At 38.1% G+C, this 12,201-nt stretch overlaps 1 protein-coding gene across 1 annotated transcript in view; it reads left to right on the top strand.

Annotated features, from left to right (window-relative positions):
• Positions 1 to 12,201, top strand: part of RALGAPA2 (Ral GTPase activating protein, alpha subunit 2 (catalytic)) — a 757,941-nt gene that overhangs the window by 161,169 nt on the left and 584,571 nt on the right. Inside the window, exon 4 of the mRNA XM_006895663.1 lies at positions 4,445 to 4,502. Within this exon, the coding sequence (XP_006895725.1) occupies positions 4,445 to 4,502 (58 nt within the window). The remainder of the gene's footprint in view (positions 1 to 4,444; positions 4,503 to 12,201) is intronic.

The raw sequence follows: 12,201 nt of genomic DNA, 5'->3' as shown, positions 1-12,201 counted from the left end.
TTGTCCATTTCCTCTAGGTTTTCATATTTGTTTGAGTATAGTTTTTCATAATAGTCTAATGTTAGGTTTTTTTTATTTTAGTTGGTTCTGTTGTAATGTTGCCTGATTCATCTCTTATTTGGATTATTTGTGTCTGCTTCTTTTGTGAGTTTTGCTAATGGTTTGTTGATTTTAATGACATTTTCAATGAACTGACTTCTAGTTTTGTTGATAGTTTCAATTGTGTTTCAGTTTTCTATTTCATTTATTTCTGCTCTAATTTTCATTATTTCCGTTTTTTTAGAGGGTGTCGGGTTTTCTTCCTGTTTGTTTTTTTCTTTTTTCCAATTTGCTGGAGATGTTGGGTTAGAGAGTCAATGGTTAATTTTTCCTGTTATTTGATGTGTTCGCTTGTTGCTATAAATTGACCCCTGATTACTGTTGTAGCTGTTTCCCAGAGATTTTGGTAAACTATGTTTTCATTGTCATTTGCTTCAAGACACTTTTTAATTTCATTTTTTATTTCTTCTAGTACCCAGGCATGTTTAAGCAAGTTGTTGTTTAACTTCCAAATTTATGGTTTTCCCCCCTTTATCTTGTTAATAATTTCTAGTTTTGTGGCGTTGTGGTCTGAGAAGATACTTTGTATAATTTTTATGTTTTTTAATTTGTTGATGCTTGCCTTATGACCTAGAATGTGATCTATTCTGGAGAATGTTCCATGCACATTGTAAAAGAAGGTAGACTGTTTGTTTGGGGGGTGTATTAGCTTATAAATATCTATGAGGTCGAGTTGGTTTATTGTGTGGTTTAATTCTTCAATGTCTTTGTTGAGATTCTTTCTGGTAGTTCTGTTTTTTCTTCAGAGGGGTGTATCGAAGTCTCCTAGTACTATAGCAGTGTTGTCTATTTCCTTTTTCAGCTTTGTTGATGTTTGTTTTATATATTTTGCAGGTCTTTCATTTGTTGCATAGATATTCAATATTGTTTTATCCTCTTGTTCTATTGACCCTTTGAGTATTATGTAGTGGCCTTCTGTGTCCTTTGTGGTGGTTTCTGCATTGAAATTTATTTTTTCAGATACTCATATCGCTACTCCTGCCTTTTTTTTTTCATTGCCATTTGCTTGCCATATTTTTTACCATCCTTTTATTTTTAGTCTTTCTTTATCTTCATTTTTCATATGTATGTCTTGTAGGCAACATAATGTTGGATTTTTTTTTAATCCAATCTGCTACTCTCTTTCTCTTCAGTGGTGCATTTAAACCATTCAATGTGATTATTGAAAAGTAAGGTTTTATCGCTATAATTTTGTTAAATTCTTTTTGGAATTGTTGCTGGTTATTTTAGTCCATTCTGTTTTCTGTGCCATCTCTTTATGAAGGACATCTCTTAGTGTTTCCTCTAAGGCTGGTCTTGTTTTTATGAACTTCCTTAATTTCTGTATTTCTGAGAATACCTTGATCTCTCCTTCATATTCGATGGACAATTTTGCTGGGTACATTATTCTTGACTGACAGTTGTGTTCTTTGAGTGTTTGATATATGCTGTTCCGTTGTCTTTTTTGCTCACTTGGTTTCTGCTGAGAAATTGGCACTTAGTCTTATGTCTTCTTCCTTATAGGTTACTGTTTGTTTCTCTTTTCCTGCTTTCAGAATTCCCTCCATATCTTTGGTTCTGGCAAATTTGAGAATGATGTGCCTTGGTGTTTTTCTTTTAGGTTCTATTCTTTCTATATGGTGTTCGGTCAGCTTTTCATTCTTCATTATGCCTGGAAAGTTTTCCTCTCATAATTCTTCCACAACTTTTTCAGTGCCTTTAATTGTTCATTTCTTTTCTGGGATTCCGATGATGTGAATATTATTTCTTTTGATGGTATCCCACATTATTCTTAGGTTTTCTTCTGTTTGCTTCTTTTTTGATTCTGCTTTTCGTTCAATCAGATCTGTAGTGACAATTCTGTCTTCTATTTCACTGAGTCTGTGTTCTATCTCTTCAACTCTGTGTCCCTCTATCATGTTGACAGCATCAGAAACCTTAAACCTCATATTTTGGATCATGGTTTCTTGTTTTTTCAGTGTCTCCAATGCCTCGTTTGTGTTATCTGCATTGTTTTGGACTTTTTTTTTAAGCTCCCCCTGATTTTTGCTTTCAGTGTCCTGTAATTCATCAAATTTGTTTTTCATCCATTTGAAAATATTTAGTCATTGTTGTTTTAAATTCTGAGTCAGAAAATTCCATCAGACTTTCTGGTTTCAGGAAATCTATTGCTATTGTGTCTTTTTTGGGGGGGGTGATACCTTGCTTTGTGTTTGTGGGGCAAATGAAGTACCTTGCTTCTTTCGGGACATTGATGTGGTAGAGTTCTTCATGTCTGAGGGTGGTAGCTGGTTTTTGATTTGACATCACTTCTCCAGGAGTAGATTGTGCAGGAACATGAGCAGATGCATGTAGGGTGCGTGCACACTCGTATGCTTGCGTGAGTGGGGAGGGGAGAAGCACACACTGATACATGCAAGGAAGGGTACGGGGGACCTAAATAATGAAAGACGAAGTCTGTTGTTCCCTTTCTGAAATGGCTTCCCACCTCTTTGGAGATGCCCAGGATATCCCTGTTATTTGAGTTAGGGGGCTCCATGTGGTCAGGCCAGACAACAGTTTGTTTCCCAAAGTAACTTAATCCTTTCTGATACATGAGTTTTTCAGGGGAGGTTGATAAATCTTATAGATTTGGTGTATGTATACTTGTCTTCCTGTCCCTAGAAGACCTCTGGCCAGGCCCTTCCTCATCTGGCCTTGCAGGCTTCCTGCCAAAATCCAGGTGTTTTTTTTTTTTTTTTTAAATATAGCACTGCCCCACTAACTGCTGGGACTTGTAGTTTTGTACCTGCATGCTGTAGGTAGAGAGGATGGGGGAGGCTGTGGGAAGAACCCTGGCTCGGTTCTCCCTCATCTGTCCTCACAGGCTTCCCACTAAAATCCAGTTTTTTTAAGGATGGTGCTGCCCCACCAACTGCTGGGACTTGTAGTGTTGTACCTGTATGTTGTAGGTAGAGAGGATGGGGGCGACTGTGGGAAGAACCTTGGCCCAGCCCTCCATCGTGTGTCCTTGCAGGCTTCCCACCAAAATCCAGATTTTTGATGATGGTACTTCCCTCCCGACTGCTGGGACTTGTAGTTTTGTACCTGCATGAAGAACCCTGGCTTGGCCCTCCCTCGTCTGTCCTAGCAGGCTTCTCGCCAAAATCCAAGTTTTTAAAGATGATGCTGCTTCACCGACTGCTGGGACTCGTAGTTTTGTACCTGCGTGTTGTAATTAGAGAGCAAGGAGGTGGCTGTGGGAAGAACCCTTCCCCTGATCTTTTGAAAGAAAAGAGAGTGTTTGGAAGGAAGAGGAATGAAGTTTTCTACGAAGGCCAGAGAATTGAACCTGCAGAAGGGTCTTGGAAAGGGGGAAGCAGGAATAAGAGGGGGGAAATTGATGCCTTTAAATTGTAGTATTGGAGAAGAGTAGTGAATATCCCGTGGATTGCCAAAAGAACAAAGAAGTCTGTCTTGCAGAAAGTACAACCAAGAGGCTCTTTAGTAGCAATAATTGGTTTTCAGTACTTTGGGCATGTTGTCAAGAAAGTCTAGTGTATGGGAAAAAGACATCATAACTGAGAAAGCTAGAGGGAAAGACCCACAACAAAATGGATCGACACAGTGACTGCTACAGCAATGGGCTCGATCATTAAAGAAATTTCTGGGTTGGTGCAAGATAGGGCAAGGTTCAGCTCTATTGTTTATAGGGTCCCAGGGTTTGTAGAATCTCAGTGGATTCAGTGGCACCTAACAATAACATGATTTGATTGAGGAGCTCTAGTGGGAATGTGGAGAGATGTTGCTCCTCCACTGGAGATGGGTGGACAGTCTCTTCTTAGAAACTCTTACAACCTTGGAAATCTCTTTGAGCATTTCTGTGATTCTGAATCATCTCAACAATAATGAATTTATGGTTTCATTAAGATAAAATGATAATTTTCTTGGTTTGGGTTTGTGTGAGTATGTATGTGTGCACACTGTTGTCTTTTGGGGAAAATCGCGTTAATTTGTTAAAACATTTAGAAAATTTAAGTTATTATTGTGTGTAATACAGGATAAACCATGTAACTTATGCTATTATAAAACCTTTATTTTCCCCTTCTGTGAAATACAACTTAACTCATTGCTCTTATGCCATATCCGTCTCATTGTTGACCCTCTGGCAAGTTTTCAGAACCTGTATATGACATAAAAGATTATTGCCCATCTCTCTCCCACAGAGTAGCTGATGGATTTGAACTACCACCTGTTGTTAGCATTAGGCCTTACCCCATTAGGCCACCAAGAAGTTAATGCACATATATGTGTATTGAAATTGTGAAATCCCATTTGTTATTTTTTCATTTTATCTTGTTGTTGTTTTTTTTTTTTTTTTTTATAGAAAATACTACAGTTTCTACCTGAACGCATTTTCTTTCGATGGCATTATCAGAGTATAGGTAAGAACTAAAAAACTAAAGAAACTTGTTTACAATTCTTCTAATTGTTTTTTCAGTAATTTTTCCCCACCATTGAGCCACTAGGGTATTGATGCCTTATTTTGTCTTTTATAATGAAACAATCATGGTTACTAGTGCATTTACTTTTTCTTGTAATTTTTAATTAGCAATTTGCTTTCAATCTATTGAGCTTCCTTTAGTATTCTTTTAAGATACAGTAGAATAATGGTCAAATAACATCAGAGGTCCTAAATCCTCTGATGGGACTGTCAATCAAGAATCTAAGAGCTGCATAGTAAAGTGGACAGGGATGGAGGTGGGGAATTTGACAATGATGAATTTTTTTTTCCAAAGAGAACTGGGAGGTGGGGATGGAAAGGGAATTTGTTTTTACCTTTATTAGGAGTATTCTTGGCTTACTGCCTTCACACTACCTAGGATAGCCTCTGACCAGCAGCTCTCTCTGAGGCCTCCCCAGCCAGGCCACACCTTCTCTTCCTAAAGCTACAGGATGTTCCCAAAAGCCCTTCTGACTTCCTCAGAAGTGCATTCCTGCCAGACCAGGATGCAGGTGTTCATGCCTCCATGCTTACCAGTTGATGACTGAGACTGATGTCCTTGACATTTGAGGCCAGCTCACTTGGTACATTTCCAGTGTCTTCTCTGTGTTCCATACAACTCATCTCCCATCATAATTTTTAATCTACTTCATTCTTTGCCTTGTGGTAATCCTCAAGTCCCTGAGATATATGCTACCTCCTGAGCACTTTCTTTCATCTCCTTGGCTATATGACACCTGATTTTTCACAGAGACGCCTTTCTTTGTCTCACTTGACGTATTATAAGTATTATTCATGCTTTAAAAAATACTTTATATAGATTTACTTACAAAGTTCATATACATTTTGTTTCACAGTATTCTTCATTTACGTTGTGTTTCATACAATGATTCCCATTCATTATGTTTTATATGATTAATCACCATTGGACTTTGCTCACTATTACCCTTTCTTTTCGGGCCCCCACCAGATCGTTCCCATTTCAGTTACCACTTCTTCCATCCACCAAGGTGTGCTTTTGTCCCCACCCATCCTCACTCTGCTATTCCCACCCTTCCCTCTTTTTATCCCATTTATATTTTCCTATTTATCTTTTTATTTTTACAATAATGGCCTTATGCAGTATTTGTCCTTATGAAAGTGAGTTCACTCAGTATAATGCTCTCCAGTCTTTCCAAAGTTATGCAGTATTTTTGGAAATCGTTTCTCCTGAGTGCGATTTCTCAATCCATTCAATTGTGGTTGGACATTTGGGTTGTTTCCATGTTCTTACAGTGATGAATAAGGTACTATGAATATAGGTGTACAATCTCTGTTTGTGCCTCAGTTCTGATTTCCTTGGGGTATATTCACAACAGTTGCTGATTGCCATCGAATTGAGCACGACTCATAGTGAACAAAAGGCCTGAAGCACTTCCACAACCATCACCATTTATCAAAGTTCACAGAGTTTCCAGAGGCATGCTATTTAGGAAGTGGATGCCACTCCTGCTTCCAAACCTGTCTTAAACTGGGAGCTCCACCAAACACTGTCCACCATGGGTTAACAGTTATGCCATTTGACACCCCATTGGCACAAGGTTCAGCATCACAGCAACCCCATGTTACCTCAGTACAGTATACTGACAGAAGAGTGCTGTACCCTTAGAAGAATGTTCCTCCAAAATATAATAACAACCAACTTTTAAATACAAAGGCCCTCCTTGAGATCTTGTTGATTCTAAACATGAGGCTTAAATAAAAAAAAAACCAATAGAGTATGTTTTTGTTGTTATGTGCTGTTGAATCACCTGTGACATATAGCGACCCTATGTATAGCAGCCCTGAACTCTTCCCTGTCCTGAGCCAGTCTTACTAACTCCGACATACCAACCTCCATTGCCCCAGTTACTGTATCAATCCATCTGATTTCCTCTCCTGCGCTGTTCGTCCACCCTTCTGAGCATGATGTCAAAGACCAGTCTCTCCTGGCCAGATGCCCAAAGTATGTGAGGTGGAGAATCACAATCCTATTGTCCAAGGAGAGACTTTGTGTCACCTTCTCTAGGACTGACTAATTTGTTTTCTTGGCAGTCCATAGTATGTTCAAGGCTCTTCTCCAGCACCACAACTCGAAGGCATCTATTCTTCTTCTGTCATCCTAAGTCACTGTCCAGCTCTCTGTAGCATAACAAATAATTGGGAAGACCATGGCCTAGATTAGGCATACCTTTGTCTCTAGACTGACATTGTTGTTCTTCAGCACTCTGGAGAGGTCCATGACAGCAGGTTTTCCCAATGTAATTCATCTTTTGATTTCCTGACTGCTGGTGCTAAGAGTGTTGATTGTGATTTGAAGCAAGCTGTTAATTGCTAACAACCTCAATTTCTTCTCCATCTATCATGGTGCTGCCAGTTGGCCCAGTGGTGAGAATCTTTGTCTTCTTGATGTTGAGTTTCAGTCCATACTGAAGGCTGTAGTCCTTGACATTCTGCAGCAAGCGTCATCTGCATTTTGTAGGTTGTTGCTAAGTCTTCCTCCAATATTGATGCCACACTCCTCCTCATAAAGACCTGCTTCCCGAATGATCTGTACTGCATACAGATTGAAAAGGTATCGGATAGGATGCATCTCTGATGCACTCCTTTTCTGATTTTGAACCATGCAGTGTTTCCTTGCTCTGTTCTTAGAACTGATTCTTGGTCCAAGAATAGGTTTCACATGAGCACAATAAAGTGTTCTGGGATTCCCATTCTCCTCAAGGTTAACCACTATTATTTTGTAATCTATACAGTCAAATGCCTTAGCATAGAAAATTAAACAGAGATAAATGTCCCTCTAGTACTCTGCTTTCTACCAAGATCCATCTGACATTGGTGATAATGTCTCTGGTGCCATGGCCTCTTCTAAACCCAGTTTGTAATTATCTGTCAATGTACTGTGTCATTTGTTTCTGAATAATCTTCAGCATATTCTAATATTATAGATTTACTTTTCTCTGGTTCTGTTGTGATGTTAACTCTATAATTTCTTAATCAAGTTATTTGTGTCTTCTATTTTCTTTTGTTATATTTGCCAATGGTTTGTCAATTTTATTGACACTTTCAATAAATAAGCTCCTGGTTTTGTTAATGGTTTCAGTTGTTTTTCTGTTTTCTGTCTCATTGATTTCAGCTCTTGTTGTTATAATTTACTTTCCTCTAGAGGCTTTGGTATTAGATTGCTGTTCTTTTTCTATTTAATGTAGCTTTTGAGTTAGATCATTAATTTGGCTTCTTTCTCCATATTTTTGTGTGTTTACCTATGTCTATAAACTGCCTCCTGATGACTGCCTTAGTTGCATTCCAGAGGTTTTGGTACATTGTATTTTCATTATCATTTGTTTTGAGGAATTTTGTTATTTTATTCTTTATTTCTTCTATACCTCAATATGTTTTAGCAGACTGCTTCCACATGGGTGGTTTTAGAAGTTTTATTCTCTTGTTACTAATTTCTAGTTTTATGGCATTGTCGTCTGAGAAGATACTTTATTTCAGTATTTTTGAATTTTTCGAGACTTGGTTCATTCCCTAATATTTGGCTAATTTTGGGAAATGTACTATGCACTTGAGGATAAAGTGAATTGAGTTTTAGTTGGATACAGTACCTTGAAAACAACCACAAGGTTGAATTGGCTGAATGTATAATTTAAATTTTCTGCATCTTTGTTAAGTTTCTTTTGAGTTGACCTATCCTTTGGCGAGAGTGGTATGTTAATGTCTTACACCACTATTGTGATGCTATTTCTTTCTTACATTCTGTTAACCATTTTTTATATAATTTGCAGGTCTGTCATTAGGTGCATAGATGTTGACCAAGATTATGTCTTCTTGATCTACTGTGCCTTTAATCATTATGTAATGTCCTTCCTTATCTTTTATGATTGTTTCATTCTGAAATCTGTATTTTATCAGAAATTAGTATTGCCACTCCTGCTCTTTTGTGGATGCCATTTGCTTGGTATATTTTTTCCCCAGCCTTTGATTTTGAGTCTGTCGTTTTCTTAATTTCTTAGGTGTGTCTCTTGTAGACAACATATTGATGGGATTTTTTTTTTAAAAAAAAATTCCATTCTGCTGCTCATTTTCTCTTGATTGGTGCATTTAGTCCATTCACATTGTGGTGTTGTTGTTAGGTGCCATTGAGTCAAGTATGATTCATAGTGACCCAGAGAACAAAAGATCGGAACCTAATCCTGCCTGCGCCATCCTCACACTTCCTGACGTACAAGAGCCCATTACAGCAGTCACTGTGTCATTCCACCTGGTTGAAAGTCTTCCTTTCCATCGCCGACTCTCCACTTCTCCCAACATCATGTCCCTCTCCAAGGAACCTCCTAGAAATATGTCCAAAGAATGTGAGGCGAAAGCTCATTGTTCTTACCTCCAAAGAGCACTCAGCTGGACCTCTCCAAGACATATCTATTTGTTCTCTTGACCGTCCATGGGATGTTCAGTGCTTTTCTTCAGCATCACAGCTCAAAGGCATCAATTCATTTTTCTGTCATCCTTATTCATTGTCCAGTTCTCAGATTCATAGCTAGTAATTCGAAAGACTATGGCCCGAACCAGATGCATCTTAGTCCTCAAACTGACGTAACTACTCCTCAATAATTGGGAAAGGCCCATAACTGCATATTTTCCCAGTACAGTGCATCTCCTTATTTCCTGACTGCTTGTAACAAAGGTGTTAATTGTGGATCCAAGCAGAATGAAGCTGTTGACAGTTTCAGTCTACTCTCCATCTATTATGACACTTCCTATTGATCCAGTGGTAAGAATCTTTGATTCCTTGATCTTCTCCAACAAGTGCTTTAATTCTTCCTCACTTCCAGCAAGTAAAATTGTATCGTCTGCATAATTCAGGTTATTGTGAACCTCCCTCCAATCATGATGTCACATCCCTCTTCCTAGAATCCAGCTTCTTGGATAATTTGTTCAGCATGTAGATGGAACAGGTACATCCTTGAGGCATTCCCTTCCCAATTCCCAAACCATGCATTGCTTCCCTGCTCCATTCATTCACATTATGTGTGATTATTGGCAGGCTAGGTTTTATCATTTTAGTATTTTGTGGGTTTGTTGTTATTTCTGGTTACTACGGTCCATCCACTTATCGTTGGTGTCTATGTGTGAAGAACTTTTCTTAAAAGTTTTTATTGAACCTATGGACAACTGATTTTTGATAAGGAGGGGAAATCAGTTAAGTGGGGAAATGTCAGCCTTTTTAACAAATGGTGTTGGCAAAATTGGAAAACTGCAGAAAACTCAAGAAAGAGCCACACTTCACTCAATACCCAAAAACCAACTTAAAGTGGATCAAAGACAAGGACTATAAACCTATAAATTTCCTTAGATAAAAGCTTGGAAGAACTTTAGTATCCCTAATCCACGACATTGACAGTCTTCCAAGCATCCTGAAAAACCTACAACCAGGAGAAAATACATGTATGGGACCTTCTAAGAATCAAATCCCTATGCATATCCAAAAACTTCTCCAACAGGGTAAAGAGGGAAGCCACAGACTGGAAAAAATATTTGGTAATGACATGTCAGAAAGGACTTATATTTAGAATTTATAAAAGACTCGAGCACCACAACAAGATAAACAACCCAGTTGCAAAATGGACACAGGATATGAACAGACATTTCACTAAAGAAAACATTCAGATGGTGAACATGAAGAAAGGTTCAAAATTTCTAGCTCTAAAAGAAATGCAAATCCAAACAACCATGAGATATCATCTCACCCCAGTCAGAATAGCAAAATTTAACAGAACAGCAAACAACAAATGCTGGTGACGTTGTGGAGAAATTGGAACCTGTATTCACTGTTGGTGGGAGTGTAAAATGGTGCAACCACGTTGGAAGGCAGTGTGACGCTTTCTCAAAAAGTTAGAAATAGAAATACCATTTGACCCAGCAATTCTACTACTGGGAATATACATACCCTAAAGAAACTGGAACTGCCACCCAAGCAGATATATGCACGCCCATGTTTATTGCCAACTTGTTCATAATAGCAGAGAGTTGGAAACAACCTAGGTGCCCATCAACAAATCAATGGATAGAGAAGCCGTGGTGTAGTCACACAATGGAATACTATGCTGCATTAAAAAACAAGGAACTTGCATTTCCTTTGTAGGTGACTGTTTTTCCCATGCTGATTTTAGTATTCTGTCCTTAACTTTTATTTTGGTGAATTTGACTATCATATGTCTTGATGTTTTTCTTTTTGATTCTAGTCTATTTGGTGTTTGCTGAGCTTCTTGAATGTGGATTTCCTAGTTCTTCAAAATGTCTTGGAGGGTTTCTTTTGGTATCTCTTCCAGAACTTTCTCAATGATTGCCCTGTCTCTTCTGTATTCTGGAATACCAGTCATGTATGTTGTTTCTTTTGATAGGATCTCACATGATATTAATGTTTATTTTTCTTTATGTCTCATCTATGATTTTTCTTCTGTTGTGTATCCATTGAGGTTCTTGCCTTTCATCCCACTGACTCTCTGCTCTATCTGTTCTGTTCTACTTTTTTGTCCCTTCAGACGGAGTGTTGGACACATCTGCCACTTTTGTCTTAATATTCTGGTTTATGTTTTCATGTGTTTCTGTTATTTCCAGTACTGTTTTGGAAGTACCGTTTCTATCTTGTGATGATTTTTTAAATTTCTTTTACCTCTTTATCTATAGTTTAATTCTTTAGCCCATATTTTGTGTTTTTTTTTATAGTTTTGTAAGTTCTTCCTCATCAATATATTTATTTTAGCTCCCTGTCTTTTAGAGTTTTTGCTTTCTTAATGGCATCCATTGTTTCTTCCATCATTGCACCTTCTTTACATTCCTTTGTATTAAAATATTTCTTCTAGTTCTTTACCACTAGGATATTCCCTTTTTGGATTTCATTGTTTTTTATTTTTACTTTCTTCTGTAGCTATTTATCTCCATACCCACCTATATCTTTTGCCTTCTTGACTCTGAGGTATTCATTGGGTCTACAATAGTCTCTGCTCATTTTGGAGAAGGCTTAATGTGTTCTTTCAAAGTGTTTGAAGCTGGCTGCTGCTTTCATGACGTGTGAAGTTTTTCTTGATAAATGTTAGGCTGTTCTTATTGTGTTTGTATTAGTTGTTGGTAATTCTTATCTGTATGATGTTATTGATTAATTGCCAGGTTAAAATATTCATCTACATTGTGAGCCACTCACTCTACTGAGAGTCCTTTTTGGGAAAATTTGCCTTTCCTAAAATCCTTCAGGTTGTCTCTTGTCTACACGATAGCCCTATAGGAATCTCACTTTATTATGGTCCCCTCTCCCAAACTTATCCAAGGCAACCAAAATGACTTTGAGTCTATCCCAACTGAATTTCAGAACCATCTCAGGAACAAGTTTGAGGCCGTGAACACTAATGAGTGAAGACCAGATGAGTTGTGGGAGGATATCAAGGGTATGATCCAGGAAGAGTGCAAACGGTCATTGCAAAGACAGAAGAGGAAGCGAAGACCAAAATGGATGTCAGAAGAGAGTCTGAAAATTGCACTGGAGCGCAGAGAAGCCAAAGCACAGGGAAGAATTCAAGATACTAAAGAGTTGAATAGAAGGTTTCAAAAGGCAGCATGGGATG

Source organism: Elephantulus edwardii, unplaced genomic scaffold (assembly GCF_000299155.1).
Source record: "Elephantulus edwardii isolate Elephantulus edwardi_28Jun2011 unplaced genomic scaffold, EleEdw1.0 scaffold00172, whole genome shotgun sequence".
Classification (NCBI taxonomy): Eukaryota; Metazoa; Chordata; class Mammalia; order Macroscelidea; family Macroscelididae; genus Elephantulus; species Elephantulus edwardii.
This window is presented reverse-complemented; position numbering and strand designations above follow the sequence as displayed.